General features: G+C 43.0%; 1 protein-coding gene across 1 annotated transcript; it reads left to right on the top strand.

Moving 5' to 3' along the window:
• Positions 1-4802: 4802 nt before the first annotated feature.
• Positions 4803-19184, top strand: tfap2d (transcription factor AP-2 delta). The gene is made up of 8 exons (XM_022737887.1): positions 4803-4841; positions 5528-6046; positions 8922-8982; positions 14581-14746; positions 16120-16238; positions 16368-16509; positions 17520-17633; positions 18968-19184. Exons 1-8 carry the CDS (start codon positions 4803-4805, stop codon positions 19182-19184), a joined length of 1377 nt encoding a protein of 458 aa, XP_022593608.1.
• Positions 19185-19503: the final 319 nt, after the last annotated feature.

The raw sequence follows: 19503 nt of genomic DNA on the forward strand, positions 1-19503 counted from the left end.
GGCCGTTTGTTATGGTTGCCTTCATTATTGCCAGTCGCAGTCGTTATTTGGGCTGGAAAGGTGCAGGCCTACACACACACACACACACACACACACACAACACACACACACACACACACACACACACACAGGGTAAAGGACCGAGTTAACGGACGCTCTTGGCCATATGAGGTCGGTGTCTGACCGGTGCTTATTAAAACCAAAGCAGACTCATAAACAAGGCCAACACACGCGCGCGCGTACACACACACACACACACACACACACACACACACACACACACACACACACACACACACACACACACACACACACACACACACACAGTCTCGTGAGTTTTTAGATGTGTTTTTCCTCTAACTGAAGAAAAGATCCGATTCTCATTTGTATTAGTTTGGTAACAAACTCATGTATAGGACACGAGTATATGTGGGCCCATTAAAAACCCACATGGATCCCCACACCCACTAAACGCATCATCACTTGCTCTAACTGTTCCAGTCTGACACAATATAGTACAGCCTTAAAGCCTATAAGGGGATTACTGTTAACACTGGTAGCAATGGGCTAAATGACTGCAGGCTATACAGTGATCTAATATAGGCTAAATAAGTGGTGGCTCACTGAACCAATTTAAACCAATCGGGTTTGATATTAAACAAATAGAGGGGGTGGGGGGGGGTGACATCCCTCTTGGTAACACGTGGGAAATGTGGTTCTTTTCTCACAGTATGAACTTTAAACTGGGGTGTGGTGAACACAATATGTTTGACTGGAGTTTGTTGTTTGAGTTGTTTGAGAGCTGCAGTCAAATCAATGTAATGTTACGCGCTGTGGAGATTGTCAAAAACTGATGATCAGTAGATTTTTTCCTCTAAAATCATCACTTTCTAGGAGTTGAATGACTCTGATGGCTGATGTGGTCAAAGAGGTAGTAGATGTTTTACTAAATTTAGCTTTGAGTCCTTAATGCTTTGTGACATGATTGTTTAGATGTTTCCTCTAAATACATTTATGCCAATGTCAAATGTGTCCTCTGTTACAACAGTTAAGGTCACATTATTAGTCAGTGAGTCAAGGTCTGTGAGCTCAAATCCTAATCTTCTGCCCGTCCGTGCTGTCTCACTTCCTGACACTCGCTCTAGAAATATGACAACAGGGCCCCCTGCTCTCTGCAGGAGCAGCGGTCCATCCAGAAACCTTGAGGCTGATCTAAATTCTCGCCTCTGGGCTGTACTGTGCGGGGTTTTCGGGCCTTTCCCTGCCTCGTCAGGCGGCAGATGGACTGGCTCCTGTCCGGAGATCAGTGCGCATCTGGTGCGGCGCTCCCAGCCCCCGGTAAAGCGGGGCTACTCATCGACATTAAGCCCCATTAGGACCGTCTACCGTGCAACTGGTGCCTCGGGTTGGCGGCGACGGTGGCTGCGCTCCCTGCATACATATACGTCTGTCTCATGCAGGCAACAGCGAGAGTTCACCACCAAAACTTCCTGACATAAATAAAGCAGATCTGACTCATGCGCTCACAGATGTGTTAGGACACTGGTCAATGGAGTGTGCAGAGTTTGGATGGGGAGGGGAGGGGAGGGGGGGCCTGAAGTTGTAGGAAACTCGCTGAACGACTATAAAGGGGTTAAAAAAACAAACAAGCCAGGTTTCATATTGTCATGCATGCTTGACTTCCACATGAGATCATCTCTCAGACCTTCAAGCTACATGTATATTCTCAGGTAAGTTTCCCTCCTGTGATCCGGTCTTGATAATGATGTGACAGGAGCTTCTATCCACTGCAGGCCTCTATATGTGTCAGCATGATTTCCTGCCCAGAGGTTGATCCACCTTGTCCCCCCCCCCCCCCCCCCCTTTAAAAAAAAAAAAAAAAAAAAAAAAAAATCAAATTACACCTACACCCATGCACCCACCTTTTGTTGTGGTTTTAAAATGTAATACATGTCAGTTTTTCTTGATATTTTTTGTCCAAAACTGCACAAAAATCTGAAAATCATGATCATATGATCCCATTTAGAATCACTTAAGGTTCCTTAATTGACACCAAAGCTCTTTCCATCTCTCTTTGCCTTGTGGCCTTCCCATTCATCCCTCCTCCTTCCCTCACCCCACCCTCACCCTCTCTCTGTCTCTCTCCCTCTTCCTCTTCCTCCCTCTCTCTCTCTCTCTCTTTCCTTTTTTAATACCTGGCGCGCGACAACCGGCCTTCACCGGTCTCGTCGTGCAGAGGTTTCACGTCGAGCCTCGAGGCAAAACAATCGGTAACGGTTAATTAAAATATAAAAGGCCTTGAGAAGTTTTATAAAAGGAGGCTAGTCAACGCGTAGCCCCTGCACCGCCTGTGTGTCTCCGCCCGGGCCGTTGCTATTTCTTCATGAGGACTTTTATTCAGATATGATACTGCGAGACTATATAGGCTAAATAGTCTTGATCAAGAAGAAAGAGGAAGATGTTGGAGAATATTTAAGCTCGTTTTAGGGGCATTTTTTTCAGCTATAAGAGAAGTGATGAAGTGGAAAATGTAATTCCAGCAGCATATGAAGAAAAATCAATAAGAAGTACTGTCAAAAGAGAAAAAGTTACCTAATAATGAATCAAAAGAGTTATTTATAAATGCATATTATTACTATTATCATTTTCATTATTATTATTGTTGCTGTTGTTATTGTCATTATTATTATTATTATTATTAATGTAACCGGTGAGGACAGAGAAACAGACGCATGCAGTAACAGATGGGAGGGGAAATAGTTGCTTAATTAAAGTGCAGAGTCAATCCCGGCGTCCCGGCGTCCCGGCGTCAGCACGGTCACAGTCTGCACTTTAATAATATCATGGAGTCGCTTTGGTTACAGTTACAGCTGAGCTGAAAAAAAAAACATCCAAAACAAGAATGATTAGGGCTTATCTCTGGGTTAGAGCTACTGGTCGCTCTCTCCCTCTCCCTCTCCCTCTCTCTCTCTCTCTCTCTCTCTCTGTTTCTGCTTGCTGGTTTGTTTTGAATGGCAGGAAATCTGAGAGACAGTATAACTCCCCTCTCCTCCCCTTCTCCTTTATTTCCCCTTGCTCCTCTTCAGGCTGTGACCACGAGCTTTGGCTTCTGCTTTTACGGGTTTTTTTTATTTTATTTCTGTTGCTTGCCGGTGGCCTAAGGGCAAGGCAGCAGCCTGCGTGTTTCTGTGTATTTATTCTTATTATATAGGCTGGGTGTTTTGACTGGAGCTCACTGTGTGGCTCTCTAACTACACCTGTTACTATTTCGACACTTCGTTATCAGCCCATTAAATATCCACAAAAGATTATTCTTTTTTTCCCTGCAGCTTATAATAAAGGCTACAAAAAAATGTAAACAAAAAAAACCCCTCCTCAACATCTTTACCACGCCACAACGGCGCCCGTTCAGCTGGGCAGGACCACCCCGAGGGCGCGTGCTCAGGTGAGTTACAGCACCAAGAGAAAGACAGAAAAAGAGAGAGAGAGAGAGAGAGAGAGAGAGAGAGAGAGAGAGAGAGAGGAAGAGAGAGAGGGGTCACAAGGCTGACCGACTGACCGAAAAAAGTCCCAGTTCTCATATGCCAATAATAGTAATAATAAAAATAATAATAATAATGATAATAATAAAAAAAATAATAGCATAATAATAATAATAACACAATACATAATCAATTATTCCATCCAACCATGCACATATACAATGCCGTTTTTCACAAAGGCAACACTCATAGTAGCCTGAACCCCTCCATCCCCCCTCCCCCTATGAAAACAAAATTAAAAAACGCTGTTTTCCAGGCATAAAAATAATTTAAAAAAAATAAAAAATAGCCTATAAGGTTAGAATTATCGATTTAATTTAATTTAGCACAATTGCACATACAAAGCAAACATTGAAAATCTTAATAATAAACATTACTGAAAAATATTTTTAAATGTAGCCATTTTAATTCATAATGATAATATTTTCATCCATCTCGCTGTTATTACATCGAATGAACGTGCACTGAAAAATATGTAAACATGTGTGATTGTTTCATTGTGAAATCGCCACGTTTACCCCACTGTTAAAAGTGCCTAAAACAGCAATAATGAAAATTCAGCTAAATGCATGAACACAGCTTCGAAATGATCCCCATTCCAAAAGAAAATCCTCATCGAAGCTGACTGAACTGATCACAATCTTTGTTCTGGAAACAAAAGAAAATCCTTTTTTTTATTATAGTTATTCTGCTGATAATTATCGAAATTAGCTGTAGAATATTTCAAAGCAAACTTACATTTCCGTTGAAAATCCGAACATTTTTGAAAAACGACTTTAGCCGGTGTGAATAAAGCTAAAAATAATAATACGACGAAACGGAGCAGAAGAAGCTTGTGAAAATACAAACGGCTCAAAAAGGAAAATGTCCACAAAAAAGCGTAGAAAATGTTGAAAGAAGCTCTTGGTTCCTTATTAAGGCGAAGATACAATATTTATTCCTTGTCTCCTGGGATGCTCCGCTCCGTCTATTGTCCTCCCATTCCTCAGTGCTGATGCTTAATTTTCAAAACTTCTATATTACCAAGGGACCTACGACATCAGCCGAGAAATACCCTGCAAGTACAAAATCCGTGAGCCAGCCCCGTCCGTGCAGAGGGGAGACGCTCGCGTTCCGCCAGCTTTCTGCCGTTACCGAGAGCGCGCGAGGGGGGACTTTTCCATTTCTCTCGCTTTTTGGGGATTTTAACGCATTTTTATTATTATTCGATCAGGCCAGAGAGGAGAGAAAAAAAACACGGGTTACTTTGGAGAAAGCACAATGTCAGCGACCTTCCCCGGACTTGTCCACGACGCAGAGGTAGGCGAATTTATTCACTTAACATCCTTGAATTTATGAAATTATAGAAGGAGTGTGCTGGAAGAAATATTCTTTGCTTTAAACTGAGATACGGACGCATTTCGAGGTCTGCTCTCAAGAAGTCTCTCACTGCAATATACTGCATCGCATGGATTTAAAAATATAAATATATACAGGCTATATATATATATGCATGGAGGGAGAAAAGATTCGAGCATCTCACTGGAGCTGCCGGTAAAAAAGGGGCTTTTTATTAGTGTGTGGAAGCAAATGAGGCTCGTGTGTGAGCCGGTAACAGTGTGATTAGAACATTTTAGGGCGGAACACTCCGCTGTGTCTCACTCTGCTTACCTCCCCATCCAGTGTGAGCGAGAGAGCTGGGACAGTAAATTTGCCGGCAGCTCGGTAATAATAATAATATATAACAGCACGCCTTTTAAAGCGCTGCAAGCAGAGTGACAGGCATGCCAAAGGGAGGGAAAAAAAATACCGATGGCTCCTGTTGCCGTTCCCCTCCCGGGCGTGTGGAAATGACATCTCCTTCAGGTGGTTTAAAGTGGGAAAAAAAAACGCTTTGAGTGTGTGAGTTGTGTTTTTGAGTGTGTTTGGGAGGCAGAGAGAGGAGACACCGGCTGATGCTAAATGACACGGCTCATATATTTCACCGTCTCTTTATTATCTTGTAGATACGTCACGACGGATCAAACAGCTACCGGCTCATGCAGCTCGGTTGCCTGGAGTCCGTGGCCAACTCCTCGGTCGCATACTCCTCCTCCTCCCCGCTCACCTACCCAGCGCCGGCGGGGACGGAGTTCGCCTCGCCCTACTTCTCGGCCAACCACCAGTACACGCCCCTCCACCACCAGTCCTTCCACTACGAGTTCCAGCACTCCCACCCAGCCGTGGCCCCGGAGGCCTACGGGCTGAACTCGCTGCACTCGGGCCAGTACTACCAGCAGATCCACCACGGAGAGCCCGCCGACTTCATCAACCTGCACAACGCGCGCTCGGCCCTCAAGTCCTCGTGCCTGGACGAGCAGCAGCGGCGCGAGCTGGGCTGCCTCGACGCTTACCGGCGCCATGACCTGTCGCTGATGACGTCACACGGCTCCCAGGCCTACGGCGTCGGTATGCACCACCCGGACCAGAGGCTGCTGCCCGCCGCCGGCCTGGGCCTCCCTCCGCCCGCGGCAGACGACCTGCAGGTACCGGCGGCCTACGTGTCTCTTTCCCCGCTCACACACAGTCTCCCTTCACCTCAACGCCTGAGATCCAGCACCTTATTGTCTCCCCTTTCCATTTCCTCCGGCTGCTCTCCTCTGGTTTATTAACAGTAACATAAGATCAGACATAAGATAAGACAGGACAGGATAACAGACCCTTATAGCTGTCAGAGCCCCAGTGCCCCAGTACCCCTGCCCCACTGGCCTACTATTGAAAAACTCTCCCCCCCCCCCCTTTCGTACACACACACAGCGATTCCAAAATATTGAACAGAAAGACAGCGCCAGATGTCTGTTGTCTGTGACACTGACATGGCTGCATCTACATTCGGCCTGTAGGTTATCTCCAGCACACGACTGTGTCCTACTCCGGAGTAAATAATATTGGATATCATCATCTTGAGATCATTTTGTTGCCAAACCAAACGTGACTGTACAACAGACTGAGTAAATGTCAAGTCCACCCGGCACCGTGGCTCTGAGAGGCAGGCCTGTTCTAAAGGTTAATTGACTGGCAGTCTATACAATCCCATTGTGAAAGCCGCCCTTTATTTTTCCAAGCGCGCACGTGACCCATATTTTGCATAATTCTTTTCGATGTAAAGAAATGGTCGAGATGAAAACGGATTCGCACGGTGCTTGAGCGTGTGTGTATGTGTGTTTGAGTGTGTGTGTCCGGCTGTCTGTTGAAGCAAAGAAAAGCCGCTGGTTGCTCTATTCTCCGGTAAAGGGCGGATTAACGGATCGGGGTTCAGGGCACAATGCCCAGCTCGAGCACCATAAAGCACCGTAGTTTATCCAATTACCGACTTAACGTCAATCAACTTTGTTGCTTATGCAGCGACATCTGAGCTGGTTAAAACACGTCTCGAGTTAAACACAATTTAACACAGTGACACATCATTTCAGTCACGTTAACTATTTACCAACTCCACTTCGCTTTTATGGACATTTTTTTAATGTCATTACGCTACATAGATGGACAAACAATGACATTTTCACTAAATAGCAACAATGATAAAATAGTTTTTTTTTATTATTCTAACGACGATAAATCCGAAGAGTAATGAGATGTTTAAAAAAAAAAACAAAAAAAAAACAACAGGCCAATTTACTTGAATTTATTTTACTTTTATTTAAAGGGTGTGGCAGTTTTGCTTCAGGATGATGATGTGTATTAGAATAAATATAGTGAATTGTCCCTAAATATAGCATCAAGTTTAGGGAATTATTGGTGTACCTGCATGTATATTATTATTATTGTTATATTTTTATTGTTCTGTATGTCCTCACTGTTTTATTTTTGAATAATTTGATTAGGCTATTTGAATTCCTTGATACCAAAAATATGTCATTTATTTTACTAAAACTAACAGCCGGTTTATTTCATTTTAATTTATTTTATTTTTCAAACCACATAGGCTCATAGCTGCTCGTTGCTATAGCAAATATTATTTTAAGCTGTCGGGACATTGAATCGGCGCAGGTTTGACCCTCTATTGAGCCGAAGAAAGAAACGGCCCGTGAACCTGAGCTTGCACGCGGCGGATGCATGAACGGGAACAGATGCGCCTATGGTCTCGTGCAGCCCGGTCGCATCTTTGAGCGCGCTAAAGAGATTTTCATGCTGAACAAAAGCAGCTGCCACACCTTTCTCCCGTCACTAAGCTAATTCATGCAAGACCTCTGCGTTTTGTATATTGATTTTATAATCACTTTAGCTTCGGAATAGAAGAAAAGAAACAGAGGCAGGAGCTGGTTAAGAAAGCTGCAACAAGCTCCTTTTTTCTCCCAGTTTATTTTAATCAGGGGAGGGGGGCTTCTGGTGTGGACCAGGCCTGGAGGCTCGCACGAGGGATTAAGTGTTTTCTGAATAAAAAGGCGCGTGTTCTCCTTTCTTGATGACATTGTTGATAGCACGCGAGTGTGATCTGGAGCAAAATGGCGGCGGTAACAGGTTTCCATATATATTTAGCCTATAGAGGCTATCGCAGTGTGCTTGTGGTGTGCAGCCCATAGAGTAGGCTATATAGCTAACCCGCCAACAGGTTGGTGGCTGCAAGTAATTCTGGACACTTCAGCTCATTTCTGAGTCTGGGTGAGTTGTGCTGTCCTCGCTTTATAGCCCGAAGCCTTTCAAATTAAGCTCGTTTCTGGGTGAGCCGTGAGCTGCATCCTTTATACTACTGTGCCCTCAGTTTTACTCAAAGCCTGCTAAGTGATGTACACTTTCTAACAAAAAGGCTTCCACCACTAGAAAACTGTTCAAAGGGCGCGCAACAGGGCCAGTTTTTTTGTGTGTGTTTTTTTGGACTCTATAGGTGCACTTTTTTTTTTTACACTCTCACTGCCAAACTTTACAGTGCTGCACAGACACATAAAGGATGTGTAAGTAGTGGTTTCCAACCAAAGGGTTCACAAGGAAGCCTATAGGCCTAGCTAAATCTTAGGGGTCATGAGACGATTGTTGTGATAGGAAAGATTAAAAAACTGACTTTTCTGTTATATTTTCTTGAGTTTTATAATGTTATGGTCTGAAACATTTAGAAAGGCCTTTAGATCAGCTACAATGCTATTATTATTATTATTCTTACTAAATGTTATTGTTCTCTTTATTCTGGTACACCCTAGTAAATTTAGGTTTTAGTTTGATTTATGTGCAGCTTATGGGTTTTCTGTGTGTGCTGCATTCACTGACCATAAAGCACCACAGCTCCCACATAGGGAAGAAGCAGTTCTTATTGTGTGCTGTACCTGCAGCCTGACAGCTGGCTAAACTGCGCCTCAGCAGTGTAAAAAATGTGGGTGAAGTGATTTCACCTCCCTGCTCGTTCCTAATGAGTGCGTGTCTCCGCAGGGCTCCGTGGAAGCGCAGTGTGGGCTCGTGCTGAACGGACAAGGGGGCGTCATCCGGAGAGGTAAGGCCCCGTTCAAATACTCTCTGCTAGTGTAGCTACAGTAGCTATATACCTGAGGCCGCGCACACTCCACGGCTTCGACGCGACAAGACAGAGAGCAGACAGACAAAACAGGCGGAACACTCCTCTCTTGTCTGCTGTCAACATGTTACAGCCGGAGCGGGCTCCGCGTGCTCTCGCCTGTTTAAACACTAACACACTGTTGAACAAGCGCAGAGACGCTGCTCCCCGTCACTCAAACACCCAGCAGTCAACTTGTCTCTGAGTTTAAATTAAATAAAGTGTCAGCAATGTCAGGAATTAATTCGGCATTGATTTAATATATATGCTACACACTATAGTGCAGCCAACATGACCTAGTAGTGAAATGTATACACCCAGCTGTAATGTGTCACACAGCAGTCATTACATTACATTACAACACGCTTCCTTTTTGAAGTCAAACCTGTAGGCGACATTTTAACAGTGCAGACTGACGGCTTCCACAAAACAAACAGACTACTATAATGTAATATTAATGTTTATTTTGAGATCATAAAATGGTTATAATCCTCAAACACTGCTGGTGATATCATCTCTTCTGTAATGAAATTTAAATAGGCCTATGAAAACACGGGTATAAGCCTACGATTAAACTGTAGGCGTGTAGACCAGTTAATTATATTTTAGCTGCCTATAAACAAATAGCAAACTGTAAAATAATTTATGTCAAAAAAGGACTATCATTAAATTATAGCTCTGTTGACGAAATACATTATGTTTTTTTTATAAAGTAAGATTAATATGGTATAGGCTATAATTAAAAAAAGGAGTTAAGGCTATATTAAAGAATAGCTAACTAAAAAAAGCCAATAAAAATTTAAATATAATTTTTATTTAGCAGTTCTCAGTATTTACCAGACATTTGATTGCTTCTGGGCAAATTCTATTCCTTTATTTTTTTTTTCTTTTATCAAGGCTATTTATTTGTGGGCTGTAATGTAGGCTCAACCATATCTCAGTATTATTGTTACTTGTATGTTTAATAAGAGCCAGCAGCAGCGTGAACCCTGGTGTTGAAGGGCTCAGGTCGACTCTTCAGGTGAGGATGAGGATGTGGACTCGGTCTGCAGCAGCACACAGCAGACCAGCCTATTTCCTCGCGAGTGGGTTTAAACACGCTGTGCATCTGCTTTTGCTCCATCAAAGCCTGCTCCTGTTTTTTTTTTTTTTTTCTTAGTCGGGACTATGTGTAGTTTTCCACACAGAGAGGAAGGCTGTGTCTCGGGTTTAATTTTTCATCAGCTCTGCCTAGGTGTTGGGGCTTTTCTCTCGGATTGACGCGGGAATCCCTTCGCTATCACTTTCGGTTAATGGTGCGCCATATTTGGCCCTGAGCTCAGCCGCTGCAACCATCACAACCAATAATCTTTGCTTTACCTCCCGCTCCCGTATCGATAGCTTCTCTCGCCTCGGGCGGACGCTTTGATATGCTAATGCCGAGCGGGGCCCCGGATTCAGCCGAGATCATATTAATGTTGTTCTTTCTGACTGCGGCTTTGGCGGCATGAATATTCACATAACCTTTTTCAAAAGAAAATCACTCAAGAAACGCGGATCCTACTTAGGAGGAGTCGTCTGTGTTTTTAATCACCCTGCTATCCCTTTTCCAGTTCAGCTCCAGCAGCAGCCTCACAGATCAAGCTGATCTGTCAGACGCGCGCCCCCGCCACTACAGCCCGTGCACGCGCCTCTCTCTCTGTCTCTCTCTCTCTCTCTCTCTCTCTTTTCTGTCAAGACATTGGCGGGCTTTTTTTTCTAGAGCTATAAACATTGTTGTTAAAATATGAGGAGAATGACATTTGGCCCGTGTCTCTTTTTCTTTAATTTTCGTGGCAAACTCGTAAAAGGCGCTTGATTCCGCGTGTGATCCCGCCCGCCGCTCGCGCCGCAGCCCGAGGCTACTCTCCGTTGCTTAAATACCGTTATCGCCTCTGGGCCCGCGCGCTCCACTGACTGCACTACCGGCAATAGCTCTTTTCGATTGCCCTTGGCAACATAAAATACAAACTACTTTGAATCAAAACATTTTTAGGGGAATTAATATGATGTGAACCCGCGGCTTTCAGAGACGCGCGCCCCTGTCAGAGCGCGTGAGTCTGACAGACAGGTCTGCCCGGTTTGTGTCACATGTAGACACGGACTTCACACGCGCACGCCACACACGCGCGCGCATATACACACACACACACACACACACACACACACACACACACACACACAGGAGCCAAACCAATAGTAGTCCTATCAATCGATTCCCTCGACTTGAAGTCGCCCATTTTTGACAGCCTGAGTGAAATACAAGTCCCATACTGCCTTGTACAAAAGTGCTGTCCGCTGGACTACAACACGCTTTTGTTTCCACACCGTCGTGATGTCACAGGTGTGCTGTGGACACGAGCCGCTGTCCATGGTGCTGAGTCTGGGTGACATGTTTCTGAAGCTACAGGTCTTACTGCCTCCCTGCGGCCAGAAAAATGGCGCCAATCTAGCACATTTTCCGTTTTTTTTAACAAAAGCTTCTCAGAGAAAAAAAATTAAAAAAAATACAGATTAAATATGAGGCTTAGCTGGTGGCCAAATTGTCCAAAATGCCACGAAAAGATGAGCGCAAAATTCGCCTGCAGCGTTGCTGTATTTGGCCTAAATGGCATCCCTTTTTCTTCATTCCATCATATCCAGCGCGGCCTAATAACAAAGCGACACACCCTGCTGTTAGATTTGATAATGAGGCAGATGAATAATAGAATATAGCCTACAGTACATCAGACAGAAAACCTTGCGTTTCAGCTGCTTGAGACGTTAGTTCAAGTGAAAGTTTAATAATAATAGGCCTACTCAGAGCAGTCGATATATTCCAGGAGGATCCAGCTAGACTGATTCAGATGCAATTAATAATGTGAAAGAGCCTTCACTATCACAACCACAATCATTTATTCACACACTCAGGAACCTCAAGTACACAATGAAATCAACTTGGTGGAAGGTGATTAAAGGAAGGTTTTTGTTTTGGCCTCCTGGGGTTAGAGCAGACAGTTCGTACATACAGACAAATATTGAGCTGAAACTGAAATATAAATATATGTACATAGAAGAAAAAAAAACTAAATGGAATATTTAAGTAGCCTAAAAGGAGTCTGATGAAGCGCTGAGAAGAAAAGCATTGATCATGCCAGTGAGGATTAATGATACTTGATCATATGTATTTTTATGGGCTGAGTTTGCACTGAGCTGCTATCACAATCATTTCTGGATTGATTTAGGATTCAAACAATATTCAAACATATTTTGTTTACAGCTATACAGTGGAGAGTGTAGTACAAGCTGGAGATCACTGTTCAGTGAAAACCATGCATCTCCAGTTTTGTTAATGTAAACTTTTATTCCAGATAAACCAGCTGATGGACTAAGAAAATTCTCCTGCTACTAAAATGAATAAACCATTAAAAAACCCATAGTTTTATGTTAAAAAATGTTTTGTCACCAAGCTGAACACAGGGCTGTTTTATTAGCTCATAGCTAGAGATACGTGGTTTTCATAGGCTGCATTTTTAATTTGTGTTAAGTTTGGAGGGGATTTTTGAGGCAGTGTAAACAGAAATGCGGATTAAACTACAGTTCATGACGATATAAAAGGCGGTTAATATGAAAACACATCAATTCAGATTAATCATCTTTTATAACATGTGGAAAAGCTTCAGTAAAGTTTTTGAATTTGGTTACTGCAAGAGACTTCCTGTTTGCTCTGCTCACAGACACACAGTTGATTTGTATTCCTTGTATCCTGCCCTGATATGTGCTATTGTTTTAAATAAGAAGCAGGGAGACCTCATGCTAAAGCCACCCTCTAAGAACAGAGGTGCAAAACAGCCTCAGCATCTGCACACCTGCCCCTGAGGCAGGATTCACTGAGGGTTCATTCACTGGAACTTCTCCATGTAACAACAAATTAGCATGTTTTGTACAAAAAGTACATGTTCCAGACTGAACAATGCTGAGCCACAGCTCCACAGCTCCGACAGGTACGGGGTTAAGGTCGAGGACACGGTTATACTTTAATGTATTTTCTGCGACTCAAGGCTTTTCGAGGTCTAAGTGGATTTTTATTCGAAACATCCACTAAAGACCTCAAAGTGCCTGCGCTACAAGTAAAGAAAAGGAGCTCCTGCAGCCCTTGTAATAAAAAATACAGCAGCCTCTCATCACCTGCGGCAGCAGTCACTGCAAAATGAGGTACCCATCGAACTACAGACCCCATAACACTTTTCAGTGCAGTCATTTTTACACTTTGTTTTCTTTTGAGAGGGAATTTACATTTTTACTTATCCAGCTCTTTGATAGAATAAATTGTATTATTGTTATTATTATTAATATTATTATGGAAATGGAAAAAAAACCCTGCAAAATGTCAGTAACAAAAACTTAGAAAGATGAATAATAGATAATAATATAATATGTTAAACCCCATATTTACAAAAAAAAAGCAGCCTATGAAGTATGTTGCACAGATGTGTATGTAACTTACTGCACATGGTCAGTTCCTGGTGTGTGTGGTCTACTAAGTGCAGTGTTTGTTGTTGTTATTACATAGTATAGTAGTAGTAGTATGTTGAGAGATATTTCTGTTGGCATCTGTATAGAACTTGAGAAGATCCTTGTTTTGTTGATAGATTATTGATCAGTTTCTAATCAAATGTGAAAGCACATCTTTAAATCTTCAGGCTATAACTGATGTTAATGGCTGTGTATTGTATAAACATGTGAAGGCCAGAGCAGTGTACAAGCACTGACAGAAGTTTGGGTTTTTATTTTTTTAATTCTAATATACTTTTAATTCTTAATAAGCAGAGAGGCGTTATTGGCATAACACATCTAAATATTTATAAAAATCCCAGATGATAAACCTGCCTGACATATTCCAGTGTGTGTCTACAGAGGAACTCTCCTGAAATAACACAAAAGTTGGTCAAAAGTCTGCACTGCTAAAACAAACTATTATCAACCTGAACCCCTGCAGGACTATTCAGACACATGGCGCTTCATGTAGCACCAAAACATTAATAAAGAATATATAAAAAAGCATTTATCAGGCTAAAGTAGGTTGGAAATCTGCTGGACTGGCCCACGGCTCTTTGGTTAACATTTTGCAGCGGTGAAAGTTTATTCAGTTCCACCGTTGTGCTTTATCATTTCAGCTTTGTCAAAATTAATACACAGAGCAGCGTTCAAGATATAGGCTAAGTCTGTCCACCATCTTCCCACACAGTCAGTTATCTAGCACAGCTTCCTCAAAGCCACCTGAAGTAGTTATTTACACTCCCATCTCTGACACTTTGATAATGCAGCCATGGTCACTTTATAAGTTTAGTTGTAGTTGTCTTACACAAAGCTAACATGGAGCTGGTACAGCTAAACTCCCTGTACTTGTAATTTGTAATGAGGCCATAAAACCTCATCCAGTGCTTCAACTATTCCTGTAACGCCTCAACATTTGTGGATGTGGAACGTTTGTGGATGCTGAGACTCGCTGTAGCAGGTGTTGTTGTTGTTTGTGCGCAGGGGGGACATGTGTGGTGAATCCTACAGATCTGTTCTGCTCGGTACCGGGCCGCCTGTCGCTGCTCAGCTCCACCTCCAAGTACAAAGTGACCATCGCCGAGGTGAAAAGAAGACTGTCCCCGCCAGAGTGCCTCAACGCCTCCTTACTGGGCGGCATATTGCGCAGGTCAGCATGCACACACACACACACACACACACAGGGCAGACATGGTACTGTACACCCAGGAAAAACAAGGGTGATCCCAGCGTCTTTAATGCATCTGATTTGATGACTTAAAGACAAGTCAAACTAAAAAGCATTGTGTGGTTTTTAAAACTGTGACAGTAAAGAGTCAATCTGGTAGTGTTTTTAAAAAAAATCTAACATTAAAAGACTGAGAGAGGTTCTATTGGACTATAAGAGACTCTCAAAATATTCCCAAACTAACAAAATAATAGTGAAGTAAGAGGCGAGTGTGACAGAGGGGGGTTTTAAAAGTGAAAACGCAGGTCTCCAAGCGTAAATCTGGCTGGTGAACATCGGAGAGCGGCTGCCTGAGTCTTTGCAGCCCTCAGATGAAACAGAGGATATACAGTAGCGTCCACAAAGACTATTGTAGGCGAACGAGGGGGCCGGGGCTGCACGCGCCGCCATGCCCAGGGAGCCAGAGGGAGGCGAGACCAGGCCAAAGCATGCCAGGATCAGAGGAACCAGAGGAAGGCAAGAGTTGCCAGCGCTGTATTATTGATGAGGTGGAGAGAAAAAGAAGGGATGGGGGGGGGGGGTTGCAGAGATAGGGTATGGCTCGTCCTACAAGATGAGGCATCAACAAAGTTTAAAAAAAAAAATAGAATAAAATAAAAAAGTGTAAATAGAGGTGATGATGCTCGTCTGGAGTGAAATAAATCACGTCCACGTCACAGAAATGTTTGGAGGAGCTGAAGACTTTAGTCGTGGTTTCACATTACTGTTGGATTTGTGTCATTTGCCAAAGTCAAACTTTTTTTTTGTTGCGTTTTTTTTTTTTTTGTTTGTTTGTTTGTTTTTTTCCAGAATGATAGAAAACCATCAGTAATTTCAACCAGAATATCCCAGAAGGATCTTTAAAGTTTTATGTGATGAGAAGTTTGCACATACGTTTTAAGATTAAATCAGAAATGACAGGGGCCGTTGTTCCTCTGTTTTCCAAAATAGAACCTCTCACTCTGGGTATAGAAAGACATAAATAAACGCTCAAACAATAAAAAAAGAGGGAACTCGTGGGAACTAGTGACCAGGAAGCATATTTAATACATAATGAGTTGACATGTTTTAATTTTATACTCTTTGATTATATGATTAATTTCATGGCTTTGTCTATATTCCTCCCTAACTTGATTAAACACGCATGTCTTTGTAGAACAAGGACGCCAGATGATTTGATTTGTACTATGGCTCAAGCTCATCACTATGTACAGTGATGATGATGTGTGATCCAGATATTCTGTTATTTTTTTGGGTTTTATATTAAAAAAAAAAAATTGTTGTTTGATGATGTAAAGTTATTTCTTTTCCCACAGAGCGAAGTCTAAGAACGGAGGCCGGTGTCTTCGAGAGAAATTAGACCGTCTAGGCCTCAACCTGCCGGCAGGACGGAGGAAAGCTGCCAACGTCACACTGCTCACCTCCCTGGTGGAAGGTGCGGGTCCAAAAGACTTTCCAAAATGTTTTAGTTATAGTTTCATATACTAGTTTTTTTTTTTTATATCGAATCCTTTCCGGCGTTTGTTTCATCCATCTTTTTTTTTTTTTTTTCGTTTGTGTTCAGGTGAGGCGCTCCACCTGGCGAGGGACTTTGGCTACACCTGTGAGACAGAGTTTCCCAGCAAGGCGGTGGGGGAGCATTTGGCGAGGCAGCACAGTGAGCCGAAAGAAACCAGCGCACGCAAGAAAATGGTTCTGGCTACAAAGTAAGAACAGAAACACACACACACACACACACACACACGGTGATGTGCACGCACAGATACACCATACACATGAATAAAATAGTAAGGGAGGCATCAACTGTTCTCGGCAAGATGCAGTATGTTTTATTCTGAAATTTTCCCAATGTCATTGTTTTCCTTTCTTGGCATTGATGGAGTCTTCAGGTCACAACTTCTAGTTCAAGTTAGTGTTTGGATACAAGTTGATACATTAAGGTGACAGTCAGGATCAGTTCCAGATGTTCAGCAGGGGCCTAGAGCATTTTGAAGCCAATTTATTTGTCACTTCATAGCTGCAAATGAACGAGCACACCACTAACCGTCCGTCCTGAGGTAAATCTCTGATCAAAAGTGCCCGGACCAACATGTTTTGCAGCGAGGAAACTGAGTCAAGCAAATTAATGTTAAGGAGCGGTTTGTAACCTTCTCACAGAATTATAAAAAGTTTGTGTTGTGACTATAGGGACACGTTCACACTCAAATTCAAATGCACAAACGCACTTTTCATGCATAAAGCATGTATTGCGTTTTAAATTTTAAGATATTCCACATTACAGGGCTCGTATTTATTTATCAGTAAGAGCTATATTTATATTACATTCCTACAAGCACTGCTGCACACTGAGTACTGATGGTGCTGAGGGGAAACTGCTCCCACTCTTTTCCAGCTGAGCAGATTTTTTTTCCCTAATAAAGTCATCCTAACAATGATTTTCAAAAGTGAGTGAAATCCAAAAAGACAGCCTGACTTTGCATCTGCAGAATGTTTGGTATCATGTGAAAATGTTTTGCTTCTTTTTGCTCTGACGTTGAACTTTCATTTGTCCGCTAAGACGAAGTAACTTGAATGTATGTGTGGGGTGGGGGGGTGATTGAAAACGATGAGGATGGGTGCAGGAAAAAAAAAAAAGAAAAGAATGAAAGACAAATTGCAACGGTTGTGTTGGAGACAGATGGTAAACCCTCAGTCCCTCCCTCCTTCTGTCTGTCAGGCAAATCTGTAAGGAGTTCCAGGACTTATTGAGCCAAGATCGCTCTCCTTTGGGCTCCTCCAGACCGACCCCCATCCTGGACTTGGACATCCAAAGACACCTCACACACTTCAGGTAACACACACATTTGCTGCATGTAACAAATCATGGACAATCATGCAAATCTTAGACTCTGGCTCGGTACGATTAAAGCCACTGAGGCGAGACAGCTCTCCTGCTCCGTTTTGGCTCTGACCTCTTTGCCATTTTGCGAAAGATGCAGCTGTGCAGTTTGTTGTTTGGCACAAGCGACAGAGGAGGAGGAGGAGGAGGAGGAGGAGGAGGAGGGAACAGCGGCTTGTTAGCAGAAATGTCACATCTATGGCGTCATCCATTCCAGAATATACAGAGTTTTTATCAAACCTCCAAAGGGAAATGTTCTGTATGTCGAGCGCCGGGCCGAGAAACGAGACACGAGCTCGGATGCATCAACGGGGATATGACAGATTGAACAACAGCGTCCCTCTGGCAGTTTAACAGCCTGGTTTGAAAGGTGACCGGGTATTTAGGCCCCGTGAGAACCTGCCTGAGGATCTTATAGAGGATCTATTTTATGGCCATTCCTTTTTTTTATCTTACATCTATTTTTATTCTGCAGCCTTGTATTGCTTCATATTATTACTAGTGTGTGCGCTTTAATTTGATTGGACAGTGAACTTTGTTTGAGAATCACAGTTAAGAGTTAAGAGCGCTGTGGTAAAGAGGGTTTGGGTGAGCTTTTAGGAACGACATAAAGACATGGCTGATTGTGGCTGTTGACCGACCCACACAGCTGCTGTATGTTTTAAAGTAGGACACTGTCTGTTCCAGGGCTGCAACTAAACATTATTCTCGTTGATGATCATTAATGATTTAGACTAAAAAAGGTCAGAAAATGGTGAAAAATGTCCATATGATTTTCTTAAAGCCTTTGGTGACATCATCAAATCAAATCAAATCATTTCCCCTGACAACAATCCACAAAATAAAAATATTCACTTTACTATCACATTAGACAAAGAGAAGCAGCAAATCCTCACAGTTGAGAGTGTAGAGATGATGGGAATATTTGACATGTTTGATTGAAAAATGGCTTTTATATCTATTGATTAATTTGAGTGATCGTTTTAGCTCCGATCTGTAAGTCATTTGTTCAAATGTGACAATATTCAGGCCTGGAATTTACTAAAACCTGAGTGTTTCCTCTGGAAACAGCATTTAGACCATCAGGACATTTAAAACTCTCTGACAGGGGTTAGTCTGACTAAAGAAACTCTTTTAGGAGGATTAGAAGGGAGAGGCAGGTTTCACTGCAGTGTACAGACTGAGGTGAAGAAAAGGAAACCTGCATCACCCTCAAGTGAACCACTGACGGAACAAAGCTTTTGGTTTGTCGCTGTTCTGATGATTGTTTCTGTTTCTCCCGACAGTCTGATCACTCATGGGTTCGGCACGCCGGCGGTCTGCGCGGCTCTCAGCACCTTCCAGACGGTCCTGAGCGAGATGCTCAACTACCTGGACAAAAACTCGAGCGGGAAAACGAGCGGGCCCACCGACCAACAGATCAACAACAGCTCGGAAAAGACGCAGCTCCGGAAAACAGCCGAGCCCCAGAGCAAAGACGGGAAAACAGAAAAGACTGAGTAGCCCCCACCCACCCGGTCCCCGTGCCTTGGAGCGCTGCATTTAGGAGAGTGTGTGTGTGTGTGTGTGTGTACTCAGACAGGATTTGTCAATTCCCACGCATCACTGCGTCTATATTGGGACATTTCATATTTATTGTTATTTATTTATCTTCAGTTGAAACGTAACACTAACCTGAAGTGTCCCAAACAAGACACCCTGATGTGGGAGTGTGTGTGTGTTAATGTGTGTGTGTGTGTGTGTTTCATGACAAGGAGGAGCCTCGCCATGGAGACGGCTGTGACTCATCCAAGACTTTTATTTCTTTATTTATTAATTTTGA

The sequence above is a fragment of the Seriola dumerili genome, unplaced genomic scaffold, assembly GCF_002260705.1.
Source record: "Seriola dumerili isolate Sdu_G_001 unplaced genomic scaffold, Sdu_1.0 BDQW01000025.1, whole genome shotgun sequence".
In the NCBI taxonomy this organism is placed as follows: domain Eukaryota; kingdom Metazoa; phylum Chordata; class Actinopteri; order Carangiformes; family Carangidae; genus Seriola; species Seriola dumerili.